This window comes from Colletotrichum orchidophilum (genome assembly GCF_001831195.1).
Source record: "Colletotrichum orchidophilum strain IMI 309357 chromosome Unknown Scaffold_51.1, whole genome shotgun sequence".
Taxonomy (NCBI): domain Eukaryota; kingdom Fungi; phylum Ascomycota; class Sordariomycetes; order Glomerellales; family Glomerellaceae; genus Colletotrichum; species Colletotrichum orchidophilum.
The window spans coordinates 149,033-173,262 of NW_019173007.1; the positions used below are offsets into that span (position 1 = coordinate 149,033).

Consider the following 24,230-nt stretch of genomic DNA (forward strand, 5'->3'; position numbering starts at 1 on the left):
CAGCATACTAAGATGACGGGATCGAGAATCAAGTGCGAGCCTAGACGTACCGCCACGGTTGTAAGAGGGAGGAAGATAAACCAGGCTTTCGATTAGCAGTCGTAGTCATTGGTAGTCTCTGTATGAAGGACAAGAAGGCTAACAGTGATCCAAGTCAATCGCTTCCTACTAGCTGACATTGTGACAAATCTTTACGCCTCCCGAGTTGATACGCGATTGAAATCCCATCCATCTACTGTAAGTACAAAACGAAGCACACTCTGTGGGCTTGTGATATCATAAAACGCACCATTTGAATTAGGTACAGTGAAGTTTTGTCTGACTGCTCGAGTTTCCCACCAATCTAGTCCGAAAGATTTTTGATTTTATTCTCGAGCTGGGACAGTGCCCAACTTCTATCATGGCCTTCTGAAGATGCACTATAGCGATTTGAATACTCTCGAGCAAACCTGAGAGCAACGAATACGGTAGTTTATAGTCTCATTTTCCGACTCAAGGCTGTGGATTTTATTCAGAAGAATACGCGCGTTTTCCGTCCCGTACTGATCTAGTCCTTCTAAAACCAAATAGAAGTGCTCGCATATGTGTGAAAATCCATAGCGCATGACTGTAGTCAAGTCATTCATGATCTGGCTCAACGTCCTATCGATTGATGAATCCCGGAAGGGTATGAGTCTGGATAGAATCTCCGACTGGCCCTCGGGTGCAACTTCCAGCGCCAGCTGATGAATCAACAGAGCGAGGAGATGCTCAACACGGTGCTCTTCTGCTGCTATACTGCAACTTCCGAACAAGCATACAACAAGGTGGCTTTCTCTTCCAAGGTTGTCGCAAATGACCGATGCTAAAACCGACTTTCCACTGCCTGCGTGCCATGTCCTCCGTGCACAACGATCGAAGCCATGGACCTCGTACACGAGAACTGAAGCTATGAAGAAGATGTTCAAGGGTGAAGAGAGAAAACATACGTGTCGTAGTGGCGAGTACTTGAATTATTCAGCCGCCCTGCTGTGATAAGGCAGCCTTGTCTCTGCTGACTGGTGCCTGCATTATGGGTGCGACAATTGCTGAATAAGAACTGGGATGATTTCAACTTGATTGGCCATGATGCTGCGAGGGGAGAACACCGGCATCTTACAGAAGGGTATTGTGAAGGAGAGGATGGGCGCGAATGGTTTTCCTTTGCCAGATCAAGGGGGGATGTAATCTATAGATCCTCTGAGCCAGTGGCTCGTCAATCAATCGGCGATTGATAGTGGTGGGATCACGAAAGGTATCACCAAGAGTCTTGAATGAAGAGCTGGCAGCAGAGGTACGTAATCTCAAAGATCTATCAGACTGTCTAGGCAAAGAGGGAAGCCCACTTCTTTTATCTTTTACTGCTGAAATTTTGACTATCGCAATGCGATAGGTGAATGGTTTAGAAAATATGAAGAAGTTACAAGCTCGGAAAAGCCCTTGCTAGTTCGGCTACAACCGTGCTCATGCAAGTTACATCATTGTCTACTTATCCCCTGACCATTCTCCAATGCTCGAGAGTGCAGATGTGAAGAGACGTTGGTGTTCCCAGACGAGAGATCGAACCCGCTCGTCACTCCTTGCTGCTCTCGCCTGGTGGCAGCGTCTTTGATATGAGATACCCATGTCCTCGCTTTAGTTTCAATCTTTGTCTCAAGCTAATCATCGCTTATGGTCAGCTCTTACTGTGTACACTGAGAGGGAAATGGTAAGACTACCAACCTCGGTGAACTGGAAGAGAAGCCACACAACAGACGTCATCAGCGAGGTGACGGCGGCGAAAGGGATGTAAGTCCACCAAGCAGGCTTTGTTTCGTCTAGAATATCTATGTTCATTCCAAACAAGGTCTAGAAGCTTTTCGTCAGTATACATCAAATACAATTTGGCTTCCGACTCTTACCCCTATGAATGTGAGTGGCAGGAAGATGAACTAGTCGAGGGTTTAGCTTATGTGTACTAGTTGCATTTGGGGGAGGGTCACCGTAATCCAGCTAAGTCGCTTCATGCTTGTCGACGAATTGACCGATTCACGGGCTTCCTTGATAGAGACGAGATTGCATTCCTATGATCTGGTAAGTTGCATTCTGAAGACTTAAGCAGCGCCCACACTACTTACGAGCTGAATGAGATCTCTTGAGTTCTCGTCCAACTCACCGAGCTTCTTACCGACCGCAGCAGAGAGCTCATCAATCGCCTCTATGAGCTCTTCGAGGTCGCCGGTCTCGTTGTGCTTCAGGCAGTAGGCCTTTGCAAAGTTTCGGATCTTCAAAGCGACCTTGGAGAGCTTATGCCGATGACTGAGCCACTTTTGACCATTCTCCAGGAGATGGTCCAAAAGCTCTGGGTCGGCCCCTTTGGATCCAATGATTCTTTTGCGAAGCTTTTGTGTGGCGATGAGTAAGAGTAATGGTCGGGAATCAAATCATATGAAATATGGCAAGACGCACATGTAGATCCACGAGATTGGCCTCGCAGTAAGCAAGCCAGGTGTGTTTGACATGGACGAGAAAATGCCTGAGGAACACCGCGCCATTATCTGGAAGCCAAATGTGTGGCATAGTGGTGAAGTGGGCCTTGGTATACCATTGCTGGGTTTGCTTTTCCTGGTAGACATCCCAGCACAACACCAACTGTTCGCAAGGCAGAGGTTCATCGTTACTTGGGGAGTTCCACATGAATGCTTCAACGTAGTAGTTTATGTGGCTGTCGTTGTCTCTTGACTCGATGATCTCGAGATTCAATTCCTCAATCTGAAGGTTGTCTATCGACTCACGAAGCTGAGGTGGAAATGGAATATCACGGAGGACCTTTTGCTGCCTGTCGGAATAGTAAGCGTTACAGTCAGCGAAACCAAGAAATGAAAACACTGACAACGAAAACCTTTCTGATTGACCCCATTCATCAAAGTGGCGTCTTTCGGAAGGCTTCAATCGTAGAACGGTAGTCCTGTCATCTCGGAAGATCTCTAGTGTCTGGTCATCTTGCCAATGAAATGCCTTGCGGAACTTGGCAGTATTCACAAAATCGGTATACGCGCCTTTCCCAATGAGGAGGTGAATGATTTCCTGGTTGCTATTGTTGAGTGCTATGCCGAGGGGGGTTTCACCTCCCATGTTTTGCATGTTGGTGTTGGCCGCGGCGGATAAAAGATCGCCTACAGTCTCAACGAGACCCCGTCGTACGGCATGATGCAATGGAGTATCATGTGAGGCATCAGGGGTGTTGACTTTATATTTGGCACGGAGCAAGATCCTGATCAGATTCGTCTCTTTAGCCATCATTAGAAGCGAGAGGGTGGTTGTATCACTCCGGCAGAACAGTCTGACAATCTTATCCTGTCCGAACCGAGCAGCCCACCAAAGCGGGGTTTGGCCTTGTGTGTCAACAGAGCTCAGTGACGCTCCTTCGTTGAGGAGCTCTTCAGCAGCACCATGCATTCCAAAGTACGCAGCTAGATGCAACCCTGTGACGTGTCGAGGAACCCGCCGCGTGTATCCAGCTGCGTCTGATGAGGCTTTCTCAATGAAAATCGCCTGGCTTGACATCTCAACGCTGGCGTGATTGTCTAGAAACCTTAGGGCGGCTGGAACAGGCTCAGAACATGCCTGGGTATGATACCCCCAGTGACAGGCGGCGTAGAGGAAGAAGGGGTTGTGGCGCAATCTCTCTTCAAAGTCTTCGTCCGACTCGCAGAAGCCATCACTGGAAGACACTCTTGATAGCTGTCTCAGACAGTAGCTAACAATTTTGTCTTGGATCTTGAAGGCCTCGTTGTCTCTTTTGTGCCGGAAGTAAGCGTGAAGAGCACTGTGGAAGAATCGAATCGACTGCCATCCCGGCTCATTCTCGATCATCACGATTCCATGCAATGCAAGAGTAATCTCATCGAGCTCCGGAGGAGCCCGCAAGTACTCTGAGATGTCTGCTACCAGAGCGTGCCGAAGCTCCAGTGTTGTAAGTGTACGGTGGGAGAACGTCAACCAGTTGATTACATTGGGAGCGAGACCTGACTGAAGCCGCTTTGTGCGTGGTTTGATCAGATCGTTGAAAACATGATCCAAGTGTCGATACTCCTGGGTCCAATGTCTCAAGAATTGTTGAAACTCGAATTTCGTACGCATTGGCGAAAGAATCTCGACGATACGACTCGCCACATGAAATCTATGGTTTTGAGTGACACAGCTCCGACTAGTTAGGAGTGGTGAGTTGTTACTTACATCCCTTCCGTTGCTTCTACGATGTCGTCATAGAACTTGGTGTGCTCTGGGCGAGAGAGCGACCCCGGCGGGGTTACATGGTAGGTGATGTATTCAGTCAAGTCTGCGTTTGAAGCCAGCATTGGCAGGGTCGTGACTGACTCTTCTCCGGCTGTCAGAGAGGCGGGAAAGGTTGAGGTAGCGAAGATCTTGATATCGATCTCATCCCGAAGGCTGCTGAAAAAAGCCAAAAGGCTTCGAGACACTTCGAGATCGATTCTGTCAAGTCCATCAAAGACAAGCGAGACACTTGCTCTACCGGGGTTACGGCTGGTACTGCGGTGACACAGCAGTGTCCTCAGAACTGTCTGACCAATGTTGCGTCCGACGTTGTCGAGTAACCCCAGATCTTTCTCGGAATCAACTTGCGCGAGTAATTGCCGGATTAGAGAGCCTGTGAGATAATCCATTTGCTGGGTATCGTTCTCGCAAAACAAGAAGAGGACCAGACTCTCTGACTTTTTCAACTCATCAATCACGGCGGTAGCTAGAACAGACTTGCCCACACCCGGCGGACCAACGCAGAAAAGAGTTGTGTTGGTCTCATTTTCCCATCGAAGATATGCTTCATCTTCAAAGACCCAGCTACATGTTCCTGGATGTCGAAGAGCTTTGTTCTTGCCACGAATCTCGTCCATGTGCTCCGCGGGGGGCAAGGTTTCTCGAAAAGCATCCCAGAGTTGGAGCTCCATCCTAGGTTTGTTGTGGTGAAAGAATTTTTTCAAGATGCTTGGACTGAGTTTTAAGAGACAGGTGAAAGTAAAAATTGTAATGAGAGCGTCCAACCAGATTTATAAAAGTCATGGGTCGCGTCTAATAAGGCAATGCGTCAAGGCGGCTCTGCAGATTCAGCCTGGTTATGGATAGCCTACGCCTGCTCATGAGCCATAGCAAAACTGCGCCTTGAGCTCGTAGGGGATGAGGCACTGAGAATCCAATGAGAGGTGGCGCCGCGAGTTCCGATAAGCGATGGCAACCACCATCTGGTTACACAACGTCAATATAAGCAGAAAAGGCTAGAATATAATGCAGTCACTCGCCGCCAAGGAAGCAACGACAGGACAAGTGCCGGTTTTTGCTGACCCTACTATTGATGTAGCAAGAAAAGAGGTGCAATTTCCATCTAGATCCTACAGCCTTACTTTTTTTTTCTTGGCCCGATGATGGGAGATCATTGCCGAGGGTGAAAATGTAGGTAGTGGAGAATGGTGGACTGAACATTGTCCGGCTACTTTCATCAATCCCGTGACTGCGTACCCTCTTTAGCTACATTGAAAGCCTTCGAAGTCAAAGGGATCTTCAGCAGTAACACCAGTCGTCATGATGATGAACACAAGTTTGGCAGTCCGTACTCGCTTCCTCGCCCTGAGAAGGATCCTCTCTGCTAGATTCCAACGAAAGTAGGGGGTATCTTGATACGTTACAATTACAGGTGTTGAGTCGAGATGTACAATTACCTTCTTACAGTCCCTCGGTATTCTCCTCTTATTGGATCACCGCCGATGACCGCCCATACAACGCCTTGAACGACGACTCGCTCCTTAGAAGCTGACGAGGCTCACCGTACTCTACAATCACCCCTGAATCGACGACCGCAACTCGATCAAAGTCCAGTATCGACTCCAGCTTGTGTGCAATAGCGATGACGGTCCAATCTTTGAACCATGAGCGCAGCACCTCGTCGATAACCCTACTCGACTCATCGTCCAAACTATTCGCAAACAAAGTCAGTTACTTTGATCCACTCTAGGTAAGGTAGTAAGGTAGGCATCTTCTTTATGGGCACTTGCCCCCAAAGTGAAGTGCAAACGCAGGAAGAAGCCACAGCAGCCATGGCGCCGGTTGGGTTAGCTAAGGAATAAGGGGTTTATCCCTCCTACGATCTCAAGGACGTAGCAGAAGGGAAAATAGGTCTAGAAGCTTAAGATGGATTATAGAATGGCCACACGCCCAATCCTAGAGCGATATTCTCCCTAGGCTGCAGCTTGCGGGTTCGAATCTGGCGAGCAACTTTTTCTCTTGTCCCAGAAGGATCATCGTCTGTCGCTTGACTTGCGAGCAAGACCACTTGCACTCAATATGGCAAGACAATCAAAAATCGACTCACCTGCTCGTGATCTCATCCAAGATGAGCACCCTCCCCTTTCTCAACACGGCCCTGGCAAAGACCAACAGCTGCGCCTCGCCCTGCGAAAAGAATCGATCGTCAATGACCGCTTCGAGACCACCGCGCTCCTCCACTTTACCCCAGAGCTGCACCTTTTCCAAGACCGCCGTGATCTCAGAATCGGACGCGGTCTGGCCTGGATCGAGATTCAAGCGCACGGTGCCGTCAAAGATGTAGGACTCTTGCGGGACCGCGACGATCTTGGAGCGGACGTATTCGTGGGGCAGCGTGGAGATGTCAACGTCGTCAATCGTGATGGTGCCCGAGTCTAGGTTCATCATGCGGAGGAGGCAGAGAATCAGGGAGCTTTTGCCGCTGGGTGTTGTCTTAGATGCTTCCGCTGGAGCATGTAGGGCGAAGAATGACTTACCTGCCTGTCCGACCGCAGATTGCAACCTTCTGACCTGGTTCGATTGAAATATCTATCCCTTTCAGTACGGCACCAGATGATCTGAATTAGGTGTTAGCACCCTCGCCCCTGGACAAGCCTAAGCATCTCTGTGGACTAACGCATAGGAAGCCGTCACTTTGCGGAGTTCAACCGCTCCCCGACTAGGCCACTCTTCCTCTGGCTCGGTAAGATGCAACTGAGAGCCGTCCTCAGACGCTGTGGTCAAGGAAAAATTCCTCACCCTCGCGACGGCACCGAGTGAGACCTCCAACATGACCCATGACATGATGATGGCCTTGACAGTCGCGCTAAATGCTAAGACGTTGGTCAACGCAACACCGATGAAACCCGGGCCAATCTGCTCGCGCAGCGTCGTGACCAGAACGATGAGGACGACGGCGATGAATGTAATGACCATGTCGACCGAAAACGTCAGCCAGCGCTGGAGACAGGCGAGAAGGTAACTGGGTCTCTGCGAGTCGTCGAGCCGGCGCAGATTGACCTTTTCTAAGTGATCTTCCCAGCGGAAAGCTCTGATCGTCTCCAGGCCTTCCAGTGTTTCGATGAGCTGAGAGTATATGGGTGCCTTGTGCTCTATATCGAGTAGGCGCATCTGCCTGGAGGTGCGCAGGTAAAAGTGCTGGATGGCGTAGAAGGTGGGGATGAGGAGAGGGAGGATGGCGGCCATGTAACGTGAGGAGACGGACATCACTATGAATCGAGCTACGCCGAATGCGACGCCTGAATCAGTGAAATCTTAGCTGGGCTTCACTATCATACTAGGTTAAGAGCTTTACGTACCTACGGCCAAGCCTAGCGCCGCGGCCGGGAGCTCCATGTCGATGAGCTGGAGGTCTTGGCTGAATCTGTTGACTGTGATCCCGCTATCCACGGAACTGTGAAATGTCATGGGCGCACTGACTTTGTCAATAGTGAGATCGAAGAGAGATTGTGCACTTATCTTACCGAGACGTGGTGTCTAGTAGCACACCGTGGAAGTAAATTCCCGACTTATTGATGATGACGATAAAAAGTTGCCTGGAAAACATTGTCAGAGACGATTCTCCTAAACTATTACGGTTTACTACTCACCACATTCCAAAGAGGACTGAAGCCACTGATCCCACTCCAAGGGCCGCGTAGACACCGAGCCACTTGCCTAGGTCTTGGTTCGGTCTCTTTTCGTTGGACTCTGCCCACCACTTGAGCCATATATCTGACGCCGGTCTTGTTAGTCTCTGATAATCGAATATGTAGAGACCTCGGAAGTTTACCGGGGAATGAGTCGCAAAAGGCAAAGGCTATCATAGCACTAGTGAATGCCGACAGGCTGAACCACCCAGCTGCTCTGGCATAGAAACTATACATCCCCCAGTCGCCAAGCTGACGGGCGGAATCTGCCTGGTCTTCGAGCAGACCGAGGACCGTGGCTGGCGGTCTATCTCTGCTTGGTGTCATCGGCAGAAGCGCTGTGGTCTCGGGCTCACTTGTACTGTTGTTTTCCTTCGGGGAGTGTTGTACCTGGTCGACTTTCATGGCCGCCTCGTTATCTGTCATACGACCTTCATCATTAAGAAGCACAACATCATCGGCAAACGAAACTCGGCGAGCTGTCAAATGACCGTTAGCATGGCAAGGAGAAGATGCGAGGAGCAAAGCAAGGTAAGACTGACAATCGGAAGATGCTAGTATGACAGTCGTATCCGTGTGACGTAGTAAGCCATCAAAGCCGAAGAGATTGTTGAAGACGGTGTCTTCGGTGCTAGAGTCTAGACCACTGAAAACATCGTCAAGCAATAGTAACTCTTGTCTTGCGTACAAGCCGCGGGAAATGGCCTAGCATGATGTTAGCTTTTACTAATGGTCCTGACCACAAAATAGCTCGATAACCCACCAGTCGATGTTTCTGACCACCGCTTATGGAGATGCCCTTTGTACCAGCCACGGTATTATCTCCATTCGGCCAGTTGGAGATGTCTTGATCCAAAGCACACGCGTTGATGATTGTGTAGTACCAGGACGGATCGAACGCGGCATGGCCAGTGATGATGTTCCGCACGGTTTCGTTCGGTATCCACGCAGTCTGGCCACAATACGTGACGCCAGAGAAGTTGGTGGAGATGGTACCTTTGAAAGAGGACAGTTCGCCGAGTAGAGACTTGAGAAGCGTCGACTTGCCGCAGCCCACGGGTCCTAGAACCATGGTGAAAGCTCGCCGCCGTATGTTCCAATTTTCGATGTCGATTACTGGCTTGGAATCGACTACCCATGAGAACCTGCCATTTATGGAGGCGATAATGTCGGAGTGTAGCTTGATGACGGGTAAGTCACTCTCATGCATGTCAGATAGCTCGAGATCAGGGGTTGGACCAGCTGGTTTGGGAGAATCCGCTGCAGACCTCTCAGCCCCAGCCCTATTGCTACCATCGCTGATTAGTCTGACATCGACTTTTTCCTTGCCGTTCAAGAAATCTTGGATTCTCTGGAAAGATGTCACGGCAGCAGCTAGTAGTGGAAGTCCCATAACGATACCAACTAATGGTTGATTCACGAGTATCAAAACAGAGTACGCAGTGAACGCCTTTTGGATCGTCAGAGTGTCGCCAGTCCGAGCTGCCGTTCCGACAAACGTGCTGAACGTGAGAATCGGGGACCAGATAGGCGTGCAAATTACTGTACGAGTAGTCTCAGTGTACGTGCCACCAAAAGGCAAAAAGAAGCTTACAAAACATCATGCTAATGCCCAATAGTATCCTAAATCTCCTTGAAACCTCGAGCTCCACGGTCCGAAGCTTCTGGATCACTGAAAAGGCAACATCATTGAGGCCAGATGTTTTGAGCCATTTGATGTTTCCCAGCGTCTTGGAAGTCGTCGAAACACGGTCTTGCGAGGCTTTGATCCATGCCGCCGATGCTTTGCCAGTCGGGACGGCAAGAAAAGCTGTGGTAATCAAGACAACTACCGATGCGCATCAGCCTTTTGGAACTCCCTGAGTCGACCACCCTAATGCAACATCATACCGAAAACGAGGACAATGGGCATAGCACAGGCAACCCCGAGCTGTCTGTAAATTAGGTAGATTCCGATGCCAATCTCCAGGAGCCCACTCCAAACCTCATGAAGCTGAGTGATGCCCTGGCTGATTGTCTCGCTATCGGTTCCCACCAAAGTCAGAGCTGCCGAAGGACTGACGTTAGGCGACGTCAAATCTAGCCTCAGCGCTTTCCGATAGATAAGTGCCGTAGTGCTGCCCCTCGTCATCGAGGCCACACGTTGATTGCGCCAGTCGTACTGACCCGTCGAAACCTACGCACATTGTTCAGCGCCCGAACTCGAGAATTTCTAGGACGGTGCTTGGCCAAGAGCGAGAAGAAGGAACATAACCCACAGCAATGCCGGTATAAACGAGCACGTACGCCCCTATCAGACCAAAACCGCGATTGTTGTAGAGCTGCTGCTGCGGCTGGCTGGCAAGGCGGATTGCCTCGTCAATCAGAAAAGGTTGGGCGTAATTGAAGGCGATCTGGAAGAGTTTCGGGACGATGGCCACGGAAATGGGGCCGGCAAAGGCGCGGAGCCAAGTGCTGCACAGAGCGCCGGGTACCGTCTTGTCGGGAACTTTTTTGGGGGTTCAAGTCAAATATTTTAGTCCGCGGGACATTTAAGTTATAGTTGGGAGCTGAAAATAGAGTACCTTGGTCCCACGCGTCGGTGAGTTTTCTGAAAAGAGGCTCCGAGGCCAACTTCGGATCCAGTGGGTAGAGGTCATCTAGTCGAAGGATGTTTCTGTACCCGTTGATGAAGAGTGACGTCAGCCAGAAGAAGACCGATCTATTGAAGGTGCCGCTGGTGACCTCCTTGGAATACCCTTTATGTTGCGGAACTAGGATCTGCCGCTTTTCTGTTGATTCTAGAATGATCATGACCGTTCTCACGACCAGAGTGCAGGTGAAGACGGCGGGTATGGTCCGATGGGATCCCAGCAACCACAGGGTTCGGGCACGGGCGGTGTCAAACAGAATTGACAGAAACAGATAGGTCGACAGGACAAATGACGGCCTTATGGACCGTTGATGGGCGAGCCATGACAGCAAACTCAATCCTATCGAGGCAATCAGACTGAGGATGGCGGTGGGAATGGTTGCACGCGTATGGGTGATTGTGGTTGACGGTGTAGTAGTCCAGAGGATCAGAAGCGCGAGATTGAGAGCAACAAGGGAAATGAATGCACACTTTCAGTGATCAGCCAGTGTGGTAAGAGGCAATTTGCCAGGACTAACAGCTTTGAACCAGCGCAGGCTGCTGGGCACGACTTTGACATCGGACCTTGCGAGGCGTAAGGCGCAGGTGGGAAGCAACAGCAGGAGAAGGGATTGCAGGGGAACGGCTAGTACGGCCTCCTCGAACAAAAGCGTAAAGTCGAACCCGCCACGGCACAATTCTCCGGCCCACGGACCGAGAGAGTCGTCGTGGCCGGAAGAACAAGCCGGCTGCGGGACCCACATGGTGCGAGCGGGTAGGTACCGGGCACGCTCGTGTAGCTATTGGTGTTTCAAGGCCAAGGGAGTGAGGCAATTTTAATCAAAGAGGAATTTCAAACAAAACATGGGCCGAATGTAACGCTTTGTTACTTCGTTTAATAGCGATAGCGTAAAAACAAGGTGCCAGACTGAGGAGAGAGATTCAAAACAGAGTTGCGGTACGCCCAAACTTATGGCACTTCAAGAGGGAAAGAAATGAAAGAAAACCCAACGAGGCCAGCGGGGTAGTAGACAGAATAGAATGGAAGCGACCGGCCTGCAATCGCCGCATCGCACGCCGCCATCCTTAGTAAATACCTATGGAGGCAACAGCTTTAGGCAGAGCAGCCAAGTTTCCTGGTGGTGACGTGGTGGTGCCAATCAAATCGAAGGCGTGCCTGTCTCAGTGAGCGGCACAGCGGGAGCTAGACACAGCCACCCCGTGAATTGCCCAAAGCGGACTCAGTCTCATCTTTGACTGATGAACCAGATGACAGTCCAGGTCAACCACAATGGGGGAATGAATGTCCGATGTAAGCAAGGGACGAAAAGCGACCGGCTCGAAGCAGCAGTGCTGTGCAGTACAGTGTGGTGTCAGTCAAGGAAGTTGCATCGGACGACTCGGGCCTTGCGCTGCGACACGACACCGCGTATTGGCCTGGCCAGGTCATGTATGTGAGATGGATCCAGCAGCACTGACAGGAAAAGACAGGAAACCTGGAGTCGGGGGCCGACGGGCGCATCCAGTCTGACCGTGGAACCGTCCAAGTCGGAGAGTTCATATTGATGAAATGACTTTCTACAGACTTGAGATGACTGATGTGGCGGGTGTCATGTACGGCAAGGTGTGTGGAACGTTGGAAACCTGTTGTGTCTTTGGACAACCTAGATGGAGAACGAAAAAGGAGGGTGAGGTGACGTGCCTTACACTAGGTAATTGACTCATCCGGGAGTGATAACGACATCTGCCCACCTCCATCACGTCGTCTGAAGTCGGCCGTGTTCGTCTTTGCTAAATACAGAACTGTGCGATTCGAAGCAAAACAGGCGTGTGCGTGCGGAGGATAGAGTCATTTGGAATCCCAACTCTGGACAGCAAGGAACGTAATGGTACCAGCCATGCCATACCATGTCCCACGTGGAAAGAGCAGTGGTGGAAGGAAAGACCAAGCCACACCTGAAATGGGGACTCGTCATCTTCCACGGGATTTGAACTGTGCTCCAGTTTCTGTTGATGCTAGCTGGAAGGCATGAAGGAAGAGACACGGAGGGGGGGGGGAAAGAGCAAGAGCGAGGAAGTGACGGAAGATCGAATGACAGGCGAGTGATTTGGATGGGCGTTGCCAAGACGGGAGCCCAATGGGGCCTTCCTTCTGCTCGGGTCAAGTCTGTGATGTGCCGAACACATCGCATGGCAGGGCAGTCACGACTTGGGGCGAAGATGGGTCATTGGGGAGAAAGGGGCCACCCCTTCAGTCAAAGTGATGCGAACCGTCCGTCTGTCTCCTCTTCATTCTCGTGGGGAAAGCAATGCATCGCCAGCCTCCTCTCTCCTGGGTCCTGGGTAGGTATGTCTGATTTTCCTCGCTCGCCGATCATCGCTCTGCTCTCCCGGCCCCTTTCTCCATGATTTCCCAGACAGGATCGCGACACATATGTTCATCCCCTGATTCCCCTCGCCAAAATGCTTGGCCTCTACTATAATTCTGGAATAACGGAGCCGCCCTGGTCATCTCCAGAAGTCGCCTGAGGTCTGACTCTGACCCAGCCAAGACCACCACGAGACTCGCCAGAAAGATAAGCCAGGCCAGAAAGACTAAAAAAAAAACCCCCCAAGAGATGTCTGATACTCGCATCCAAGGTTAGAAGCATTGCCAACAACTAGCACGTCTCTTGGTATTTCTTAATTCTGGTCTGCCATTCCCACAAAGTATGCCGTTCGGCCAAAACACCAGTTGACGCCGATAGGAATCGAACCCAACTTAGTCTACTAAGCGTACCCCCGCTTCACACGCCCACCTCACCAACAACGCCAGGCCGCCGTCGTCTTGGCCAGTGTTGCGCGACGATCATCACCCGACTTTGCCAATCTTCTCGAGACAGCAGTCCTTGGCGATTTGATGCACCAGTTGAAACACCGTCCCTTCTCTCGACTTCGATCTTCGACCCTCGAGCCATGTCGCCAGGGTGCGGCGACTCCTAACGTTGCCTTCTGTTCTAGCCCTCGGCATTTATTGTGTGAAGGGATGAGAACGGACGGAATGGCGCAGCAACCACGACCCACGGCACCGCTTCCAAACAAGCATCTCTCTAGCCGAGATCCCCCAATTTCTACATAGTAAGTGCCCAGCCAGACAGCCTCTAGGAGCATTAGTGCGGCGAAAGACGGAAGAAGGAGAGCGATGTAACCGTATCGACTAATAGGGCTAAGCTTCGACCCTTTAACCCTTCAACACTTGATTGCGGCTCACAAATCAAGCTCATAGGGACTCGATGAATGTCTTAGTTGCAAGTTGCTACAACCTATCACGGCCATCGTAGCCGGTACCCTAGCAAAGATTCAACACTTTTTTCTTCTTCGGCAAACACTGCCATGCAGAAAACTTTCTGTTTTTGCAACGCCTAGGGCGCCAGTTCTGATTCACGAGAGACTCCCCTGCCTGTCAAGAAACAGCCCAGGGTGCATCGGTGCAATTCTGAAAGTTAGACTTCGCTGCTTCGCGTACTAAAGTATGCTCATCCTTTAAACGCCATCCTGGCAACTCACTTCCCAAATGGCCGTCATCCCACTCGACACCAGTGTCTTGGGATAGAGGCGGTCATACAGAGGGAGGGAAGAGTCAACTTGGGGAGCGAGAAGGGTTCGCGACTTTAGCCAAGCACCCTTTTTGGCGGTGTTTCATCCCAGGTTTGACATCCTGTCCTCCGATCAAACCGTCCCCTTGGCCGTTCCACTAACCACAAGGTACGCGACCGTGGGAATACCACCACCGCACAAGTACCAACACATGCCTACCAGGGTTGGACGGACGCTAGTTCCCACGTTCTGTGTGTAACTGTACGGATCATGACTTCAAGCAAGCCTGGCCACCGTCAACAGCCACGACCTTCTGGGCCCCCGTTCCACCTCCGCAAGCCTCAGTTCTAGAGAGAAGCAGAAATCCGCCGCGGCGGGGCCGTTCTGAATCATCAACCGTCTGATCAACATTCGCCCTCCATGGTCACCACCGGCACCCTCAACCGGAAACCCATGGTAGCGATGCCCATCATCAACCGGCTACAGACACCTATTCTGCTCTCTTTTTTTATTTTGGGACTTCGTCTCCGCTTTCCCCGGCTCACGGCTGCTCCGGGGTTGGCGCGACATGGCGCCGTCGTGATGCTTGGCACACACCTCTCCCCATGCACCATCACGTCTCTTTCTCAAACTGAGGCCCCGAGGCCCCGACTCCCCGACTCCCCTGCTCCACCAAACCTGCACTGCCCTCGCGATGGATCACAGTCTGTGACATGGCTGGCATGGTGACATTGAGCAAAGATAGCGTTCACCTGATTTGTTTGACAAGACGTCTCAATTCCTTGGCACTGTGACCTCATGGTTGCATCTGTACCTGCTTTACGTACCTGCTGCATGATATTCCGAGGGATCTGGACCCGAGTGAGATTCACAAGGAAGCTTATACTCTATATCAACCCAGCCCGATCTCGCCTTTCACTCAGTCCCTTTCCTCTCAACACTTTCAAGTCTTCGTCACAATAACATTTCTGGTTCAGTTCCCTCACTTTGGCTGGTCCAGTCTTTCCTTGAGTGTCTTTCTCATTTCTTCCATTCTCACATTCCATTCTCTCCCGGTTCTGTGAACCCTTTTCAGTTGTAACTTATACCATCAACTTTTTTTTTCATCTCTTTGACGAGACACATTCAGCAGTCCTTCAAAATGAAGAGCTCTATCCTCCTTTCTATTGCGGCCATCGCCGCCCAGGTCATCGCCCTCCCCACCATGGAGGACCGATCCGTGGCTCTCCCTATTAGAGAGTTGAACTTTCCTTCTCAAGCCGATGTCAGACCCGTTCTGCGCCGTGGCAAGGGCCAGCAAGGCGAGCAAGGTATGTTGAAGATTCTTACAAAGAAAGATCCGAAACTCATCTGACTTTTGATACCAGCTGGCGACGACGTCGACGTGCAGCAGGAAGCCGAGAATGAAGGCGAGAACGGAGTTGCCAACAACAAGGCCGCCAAGGACGCCGCTGCAGCTGGAGGAGTCGGTGCCGCTGCAGGTGGTGCCACAACCGGCGGTGCCGCCAAAAACGGAACCGCCAACGCCGGAGGCAAGAAGAAGAAGAAGGGCAAGAAGACCGCAGAGGCCAAGGCCGCGGAAAAGAAGAAGAAGGGCAAGAAGAACAACGCAGGTGGCGCTGCCAAGAATGGAACCGCTAACGCCGCCGACGACGCAAAGGCTGGCGGAAAGAAGGCCAAGGCTGAGAAAAATGCCGCCGCGAAGAACGCTGCCGCGAAGAAGGTCAACGGTGCCGACAATGCAGTCGGTGGTGCTGCCAAGAACGGAACTGCAAACGCTGGTGGCAAGAAGAACGGCAAGAATGGCAAGGACGGCAAGAAGAACAACGGAGCTGCTGGAGGCGCCGCGGGGAAGAACAACCAGGCGGCCGATGGCAACAACATCCTCGCTTCCATCCTTGATAGTGTAAGCAGCTCTAAAGAAGCCCTTTTGATGATCATGAGCTAATTTGTATCCGCAGCTTACTGGAGGCGGTGCTGGTGGTAACACTGCCAACGCTGGCGGTGCCAACAAGGCTCAGAATGACCCTCTTGCCCTGCTCAGCGGTCTTCTCGGACGTGACGAGGAGTCAGCCGACCTGGTTCAGCGCGATGATCATGAATTGGCTGAGCGCGACGACCATGAGCTTGCCCAGCGCGACGAGGAGGAAGTCGATCTGGAGTAAGCGGGATTGGGCGCTCGAATGTGAAGCGGCTTCAGATACCGGAACCCCCAGAGCAACAAACCGGGTCGCGGTCAGGGACGGTTCCGGGCGATCCCAGCGATCCCCGGAGCAGTCTCCGCGGGCTCGACTTGTGGCGAGGCTGGCGCAAAGGCAGTTACGCTGGTAGAGCTGTTTCCGAGTGTGTTTGTCTCGAGGACGGAAAAGAAATGATTATTTTTGGTGGTGCGCTCGCTAGCCTGGTCTCACTTGAGATTTCAGTAGGCAGCTTTTCCCATCGTTGCCAAGGGTATTCTGAGGCCTCTATGGGGAACTTCACTCAATGGACAGGAGGTCCTTGGGATTTGTACAAGTCTTTGTAACCTCCTGGGACAGTTTTCATATGTGGGAAATTGAGAGAAGGTGTGCACCGCAGTTTCTAGGCCAAACCCCATCTTTCGAAAAGATTAGTCGTGGTATTATGATAGTAAGAATTCGACCAAAGATTCTTCAAATGAGATGTTTTGAGTGATGAGGTATCGGTGGAAGTGAAGCTGGCTATACATGAGTGAGAGCGGGCCATGTTGCTATGCAACTACGCAAACGTTGAGAGTAAGCTGTGAGGGGTGTCATGAAATGGGGGATGTCGAGAATCTTGGTAGGCTGGGGACGCCGGTGATAGACAGGGGCACTTTCAAGAACATGGAACGGAGGTTGGAGCTCTGGGGCCGACGACGCTCTGTCATCGACACGTGAGGCAGATGATTGGCGGGTGATAAGGCGTAGATTAGCGGCCCCTAAACGACCCCTGCCCGTGTTTAAGAGTACCGTACTTAGTAGGTAATTGACTTTTGTCTTCCGCACCTCCTCCGCCTTTGCAGCAACCGCTCTCGACCAACAACAGCAAAGACACCACGCGTCCACCAGGTCTTGGCACCGAGAGCAAACTTGTCCTAGGAAGGGAGTTGGTCCGATTTGCCTTGCGGGATATTCGGCCCATCAGGATGGTTGGTATAACCTTTCGTCCTCGTTGGAGTATTGGGAATGACTCGCTGATTGTGAACCCGGTCTCTCTCTCTCTCTCTCCCTTGTCTCTCTCCATCTATTGCCCACGTCAAAAGCAAAGTTGCTCAGTGTCACTTCTTGCGTTCCCTCTCGCCTTTCCCCCCCACACCCGTTCTGAGTTCAACCTTTTGGATATCCGCAGACTGGTTTTCTTTTCCCCACTGAACTAGACACCAGCTAGGCCACTCTCCCGCCCTCGCAGGAACCATCACCTTCCCGATTGAGCCATGGCCAGCCAATACAGCGCCGCGACGGGGTTCAAGGTTAATTCGGGGCCATGTCTTTGCCGGTACTGTTAGTTCGTATTTCAATGACAAGAACGTGCAAGGCACGGATGGCTCTAAGAGGCCAATTAATACGACCGGACCCCTGCTCCGATGATAGATGACAGACTCATGTCTTGTTAATTCCCTCCAGTGAGGAAGTCCAGCAGCCCTACGATATGAGGTGCGTAATATCGGAGCTGGCCGCGCCTCCTCTCGTCCTCGCCCAATCCTATCGCATCCATGGAGCGCGTCCGACGCAGTTGCTCACATGCGAAGAGGCAGCTCCCGAGATGCAAGGGCGGAAAGGATCGCTGGGTCCATATGATGCAGCTTTCTTGGCATTCAGACTTCTCGGCACGATACGACCCTGACCAGGGGAACGGGACTACAAGCTGAGAGCTCAGCTCCATCCTATCCATAGTGGCGAGTCCCCCGCGGCGAGAATAAAAACGGGCGAGCCTCGTCTTCTCTTTTTGCTCAGGACGTGCGATTCCAGAGAGAATAGAGCTTCGCTACCTTCATTCTCGCGACCGCGTACCTGTCAAGATGAAGGTCACTTCCCTCTTCCTCTCCGCCGCCGGCGCCGCCTCGGCCTTGACCATTGCCGAGATCAACGGCAACAAGTTCCTCTCTCCGTACAAGGACCAGTCCGTGACCAACGTCACCGGTCTGGTTCTCGCCAAGGGACCTAGCGGAATCTGGATCCGCTCGACCACGCCTGACGACGACGATGCCACCTCCGAGGCGCTCTACGTCTACGGCAGCACCGTTGGCGCGAACTTGGCTGTGGGCGACCTCATCACTGTGGATGGGAAGATCCAGGAGTACAGGTGAGACAAGTCTTGAACCCCCAGTGACATGCAGAGCCCGCTCCTCTAACAAAAGGAGATAAGGTCCGCAACGAACTACATCTACCTCACAGAGCTCAGCTCCCCTAAGAACGTCGTCGTCGTCTCAAAGGGTAATGAGGTCACCCCCCTCGTCATCGGCGTCGACACACTGCCCCCGCCGACGGAGCAGTACAGCGGCCTCGACGGCGGCGACGTCTACGCCGTCCCCAACGCCGTCGCGAACATCTCCACCAAGAACCCCGTCCTCAACCCCACGCTCTACGGGCTCGACTTCTGGGAGTCTTTGAGCGGCGAGCTCGTCACCGTCAAGAGCCCCGTCGGCGTCTCTCGCCCCAACCAGTACGGTGACACCTGGGTCATTGGTGACTGGTCCGTCACCGGCCGCAATGCGCACGGCGGCATCACCATGTCTGACAAGGGTAAGGACCTGTTCCCCTTGTATCCCATATCCTCAGCCACAAAGTCACTGACATGGCAAAAGACTCAAACCCCGAGGTCATCATCATCGGCTCCCCCTTGGACGGCACAAAGAACCCCGAGTCCAAGATGGGCGACGAGCTCACCGAGATCACCGGCATCGTCACCAACGCTTTCGGCTTTTACCGCATCCTCCCCCTGACCGCAATCACAATTACAAAGAACGCTACAAACGACGCGCCCGCCACCACCCTCGTCAGCCGCGGCGACTGCAGGGGCATCACCGTCGGTGACTATAACGTCGAGAACCTCTCCCCGACCGTCGCCCACCTCCCCTCCGTTGCCGCCCACATCGTCGACTACATGAAGACGCCCGACCTCGTCTTCGTCCAGGAGATTCAGGACGACAATGGCGCGACTAACAACGGCGTCGTCTCCTCCAACCTCACCCTCTCCACCCTGACCGCCGCCATCGAGACCAAGTCCGGCGTCGTCTATGACTGGGTCGTCATCGACCCCGTCGACGGCAAAGACGGCGGCCAGCCCGGCGGCAACATCCGCGTCGCCTACCTCTACAAGCCCGATGTCGTCGAGCTCTACAAGCCCAACCCGGGCGGCAGCCTCGACGCCAATGAGGTCCTCGCCGGCCCCGCGCTCAAGTACAACCCGGGCCGCATCGACCCCACCAACACCGCATGGGACGCCAGCCGCAAGCCCCTCGTCGCGCAGTGGCACGCCGTCAACGGCCCGCAGAACAAGACCTTCTTCACCGTCAACGTGCACTTCGCGTCCAAGGGAAGCTCCTCGTCCCTGCACGGCGACCCCCGTCCTCCCGTCAACGGCGTGGTGAACCCGCGCATCGAGCAGGCTAAGGTTACCGGCGTACGTTTTCCCACTCCCTGGCTCCACCCGAATCATTCGAACTTTGGAATCGTCAAGCTAACCCCAACCTAGTCCTTCATCGCCGAGATCCTCGCCCTGGACGCCAATGCGCGCATCATCACGGCCGGCGACTTCAACGAGTTCACCTTTGTCGAACCCCTCAAGGTCTTTGCGTCCACCTCTGGGCTCATTGACCTCGACGAGGCTGTCGGAATCCCCGTCGAGGAGCGCTACACCTACGTCTACGACATGAACGCGCAGGAGCTCGACCACATGTTTGTCAGCCCCGCGCTCGCCACCAAGAACGGCACCGCGTACGAGCACATCCACGTCAACTCATGGGAGCTGTACGACGACCTCGTCAGCGACCACGACCCTTCTGTTGCGCTGTTCAATGTTTGTGGGTGTTAGGAGGTGTAGTCTCTGCTTGGGGATGTTTATTCTTGTACATGACTTGCATTGTGGTCTCGATACGTATATGAGATACGAGAGTAATGCATAATGCCAATTTCAAATGACACCTTGACTTTGAATCGCAAATTCGTCCACCCAGTTCCTGGTTCGTCGGACCGTATAAAGTCTCTTTTTTCCCCACGAGCACCTATGTCGTGTGTCTGCCATGCTGCGACAAGGCAGGCTTGAAACAGCGCATCCAGTCAAATGATAACGACATCCTCCCAGTGGACGCCATCCATCTGCTCATCACGCGTGTCATATGTGTCGAGGAATACCGTCTCCAGAGGGAGCAGGCGCTTCTCGGTTTCTCTTACGAGGTCGAGCAACGGTGCCCACTTTGCTTTCGCTGCAGCCAGATAGCTTTCATCCTCTTGGTGCCGTTCATACTCTTGGTGCCGTTCATACTCTTTTAGCCGTTTATACATGTACTCTTCACGCCAATCATCCATCTTTTCATGAGGAATGTCCACAGGCTTAGGAGCATCAGGACCGTAGCGACTGCGCTTTGTGAGGAGGGTCCACGTGCGGATGAAGTTGGCTGCCCAAGGCTTCAGGTGATGTTTCTCAAAGTACCTTGCTTTCCAAGAGAGACTTCTCCTTTCATCAGTGAGATGATCTTGAAACCATCGCACTATCATATCGTCGCGTAAGTTCTCAAAGCTCTGCTCATTCTTGGACTGCTGTGTCCTATAGCGGTTGGAGATGTTTCTGCGATCCACACCTCGACACAGAAGCAACTTAAAAAACTCTGTATCTGCATCCACGAAATTTTCTTTGGAGACTTTACGGTGTCTCTCCGCGAGATCTTTCAAATCGATCTGAGTGACATTATGTGGCAACATGAAAGAAGAGCTGCCAAATTCAACGCGCCTCCCCACTTCTGCTGGTTCCGTTCTGGGTAGGGAGCCTCCGGTTGATTCCCAGTCCCAACCACAATCCGAAACATTGATCATATCTTCCATTGCTTCTCGCTTTTGAAGATCTATGGCCAAATTCCGGGAATGCTGGACAGAAATTTGGGAACCAACGTGGGGCGGGGCGGCGTGATGTGCTTCCCATCGCAGGTCACGGAGTGTTTTCCATCGGTTCAATTCCTGCTCCAGTATCTCTGGAACCTCCAGATATTCTTCGTATGCCCTGAATATCGTCTTTAGATGTTGCCGAAGTAGACCGGATGGGCCGATGCCGCCGACTTCCATCTCCCCAAACTCTTTTGTTCCACGTACTTTTTCAAGGCAAGTCCCAAATTCTCTTAGATTATGAATGCTGTCTTGTAAAGACTTTCGATCCGCGACAAATGAACGCTCGGATCCATTGGGCGAATGCCTGTCCTGAAGTTGTCTCGTAGCAGGCACTAGATCTCGGAACATGTCTAGTGTTGCCTGATTTTCGCCACTACTGGATGGCTGTTCTTCGTATTTCAAATCTGTGGATGAGTCAAAGAGGCTAGAAATGGTCTCTTCCATGTTCCAATAACTTTTTATTTCCCAGCATATAGCTTTGATCGTGTACCATGTCCCAGCAAGACACCAGAGGTCTGTGCCGCGCGGTACGTTGAGTATGTATTGCCATGCTGAGAAAAGCAGGATCGTCGCGCGATCTATCAAGTTGACAGACCCTAATATACGGTCGAACTCGGGCTGTTCGATAATAGCTACAAAACGATATGTCTTGGGAGCCTTTGCGACGGGTCGAAGCACTAGCGAATAGTTGTCGAGGCCCTGGATCTGTAAAATTTCATCGGTCGACTCGGTCCAGTCCGGTAGGGCATTCGGAACTTGGGTTCCTGTTCCGTCACGCAGGACCCCGCCGTAAAAGACCCCTTTCAGGACACCGGGTGGCCCTTCTTGACACTTCGAATTGAAAACACAACTTGAGAGATGTGCGAGTAGGCGTCCTTGGAGGACCAAAGAACCGTTGCGATGAAAACGAGGCATATACGAGACATTTTGAGAGTTGATTTCAGCTGGGATTTGAGAAGCTTCCTTAGCTAGGTATGGCACCATGCAACCCAAGTTTGTCGCCGACGACCAGTCGACAGCCCACGAGGGGAAGGTATCTGATGATTTTGGCTGAAGTGCTGCAAAGATTGGCAATATGAATGCAGGGCTTTTGGAGAGCAGATAAGCAGTCAAGCCACTGAACACCTGATCCACACTGAGCGAGTAGTCCGCAATCAATTGAGCTTGGTTGGCGTCTTGGAAGAGCCCCAGTAAGGCATAAATCTTGTCCCGGCGGTCTGTAGCCTCACACCGGGCAGTGGCGTGAAGAAATATTGGAAGCTCTTCTGAGTCCATGACCTTCCTTTGCCGGAGCATACGCACCCACTCTTGCTTCGAGTGAGGCTTATTGCGGCCATGAGTGGCAGTTCTCGCCCATGTGTACTGTGCATCTGTGGGCTGCGTGTTGGTCTGAGCCTCGACCTTAAGGAGAAAGTCTTCCCATCGATCTCCCTTCGTCCCAAAGAGAACCCAAGCTTTTTTTGCTGCAGCTATCTCTTGGACCACCCATACTCTCTTGAAGTATGGCTGTCGTGTGAGATCTTGGTCTGAAGGCAAAGATCTTGGGTTGTGGTCGTAGAAATTCCATGGGACGGAGTTTGTGGCATTCGAGTCTTCCACGTTCTCTCCTAGGTAGATCAGAACCCTCGAGGCAGTTGCGTAGATGCTTTGCATGATCCCAACTTGATGGGACCTCTCACCCACATCATTCTGGTTAATGCAGATGGCGTCAACCCACAATGTCCTACGCCGGCCTGAATATCGCAAGCGGCGAAGGGCGTTGAAGCAGTTTTTGGTGATTGGGAGAATATCCCAGCGCTCTCCAACGTAGGCCCTCTCGCATTTGGAAGAGTCCCCATTGCTATCCGCCCAGGTATATGACAGGGCCTCGTACTCCGGCATGCCAGCCAAGTCTGTGACTTGAAGCTCAACTCGAACTGGGTCATGGTAATTGCCTTCGAGTAGCTCGAGGAGCCTAATCTTCCGGGCGACAAGAGGCTCGTATGCCGCCTTGCATGGGGTAGGCGAACCGATTGAAGGTTCTTGGTTGGTTGGAGCACGTTGTCCAATATGTGACGCAACACCTCCGTTGACACGCTGTGGTGAAGAAGCTCTCCGTTTTGTTGCCGTTGTTTTCGGCAGACTAGAGTCGGGGGATCTATTCGATTCTGACTCATTGGAAGAAGACTCTTTTCTTGTGAGTGAAGGAATTTCTTTCGAATCATCGTCCACAAAAGGCAGTGAAGATGGCCATGTAAGCTCGAATGTAGTCTTCGAAGGCGGCACGGGTATCACTGTTTCGGAATCCGTCTTCGAGATGCCTTTGCGAGGAGCAACACATTTTTCGCCGGAACAAATCGGTACTCCCCTTTCCTCTGAGAATCCGATACTCCTAGAGTAGCAGGAGCTGTGGTGCCAATTAAACATTACCGTGGCTTCTTCTCGTGTAACTATCGTCGGTTTGGCGGGGTGGAGTCGGAAGGCAGAGGCCGTCTTTCAGAAGTCATGAGGATGAGGGATGGTAGAAAAATTGTTCAACAGAGGAAGAAGGAGACGGCTAAATATTTGACGGCCTGATCGATGCCCGATAATTCAATCGAAAGTCTCAAATCGATAACTGCATCTCTGTTGCATACCAAATGCATCATAGATACATGCAGCTGCAAATCTTACTGGTTGGACAGGCTATATTCAGATCATGGCGCAGACGCTGCGCATATTCCCCTCAAAGCCGCGTAAAAGCCTGCACCAAGGCATCAGGTCAGGCGCGAGCAAGGCGGATTTGGAGACGCCAAATAAGGAAGGAGATGAGTGAGGCAATTCCAGCGTGAGATGCAACCCAGCCGCTATGAACCCCAGTTGTCAAATTACCACTCGGCTTACGCTGAGCACCGGACTTACATGAGGTGACATTTAAGTGCGGCTAGACCTTTCCGCCAGTCATCATCAGAAGGTTTCCACAATAATTGGCCAGGCACTGCCGGGGTAAGGAAAGGTAAG

General features: G+C 52.1%; 5 protein-coding genes across 5 annotated transcripts; 2 read left to right on the forward strand and 3 right to left on the reverse strand.

Moving 5' to 3' along the window:
• Positions 1–1,680: 1,680 nt before the first annotated feature.
• On the reverse strand, positions 1,681–4,967 carry CORC01_06687 (uncharacterized protein; the record flags this gene model as incomplete). The annotated part of the gene is made up of 7 exons (XM_022618326.1): positions 1,681–1,866; positions 1,920–1,949; positions 2,001–2,081; positions 2,136–2,399; positions 2,467–2,836; positions 2,891–4,180; positions 4,237–4,967. 7 exons carry the CDS (start codon positions 4,965–4,967, stop codon positions 1,681–1,683), a joined length of 2,952 nt encoding a protein of 983 aa, XP_022475170.1.
• Positions 4,968–5,760: 793 nt separating this feature from the next.
• CORC01_06688 (ABC transporter) lies at positions 5,761–11,339 on the reverse strand (the record flags this gene model as incomplete). Its single annotated transcript, XM_022618327.1, has 15 exons — positions 5,761–5,986; positions 6,383–6,757; positions 6,813–6,893; positions 6,953–7,574; positions 7,635–7,750; positions 7,800–7,871; positions 7,926–8,049; positions 8,108–8,443; positions 8,507–8,669; positions 8,728–9,506; positions 9,559–9,792; positions 9,855–10,140; positions 10,223–10,452; positions 10,529–11,066; positions 11,115–11,339. 15 exons carry the CDS (start codon positions 11,337–11,339, stop codon positions 5,761–5,763), a joined length of 4,407 nt encoding a protein of 1,468 aa, XP_022475171.1.
• Positions 11,340–15,292: 3,953 nt separating this feature from the next.
• Positions 15,293–16,316, forward strand: CORC01_06689 (uncharacterized protein; the record flags this gene model as incomplete). Its single annotated transcript, XM_022618328.1, has 3 exons — positions 15,293–15,461; positions 15,519–16,057; positions 16,113–16,316. 3 exons carry the CDS (start codon positions 15,293–15,295, stop codon positions 16,314–16,316), a joined length of 912 nt encoding a protein of 303 aa, XP_022475172.1.
• A 1,853-nt stretch (positions 16,317–18,169) lies between these two features.
• CORC01_06690 (endonuclease/Exonuclease/phosphatase) lies at positions 18,170–20,184 on the forward strand (the record flags this gene model as incomplete). Its single annotated transcript, XM_022618329.1, has 4 exons — positions 18,170–18,453; positions 18,517–18,893; positions 18,956–19,773; positions 19,846–20,184. The coding sequence occupies 4 exons, from the start codon at positions 18,170–18,172 to the stop codon at positions 20,182–20,184; spliced, it is 1,818 nt and encodes a 605-aa protein (XP_022475173.1).
• Positions 20,185–20,429: 245 nt separating this feature from the next.
• CORC01_06691 (uncharacterized protein) lies at positions 20,430–23,657 on the reverse strand (the record flags this gene model as incomplete). Its single annotated transcript, XM_022618330.1, has 1 exon — positions 20,430–23,657. One exon carries the CDS (start codon positions 23,655–23,657, stop codon positions 20,430–20,432), a length of 3,228 nt encoding a protein of 1,075 aa, XP_022475174.1.
• Between the last annotated feature and the right edge of the window lie 573 nt (positions 23,658–24,230).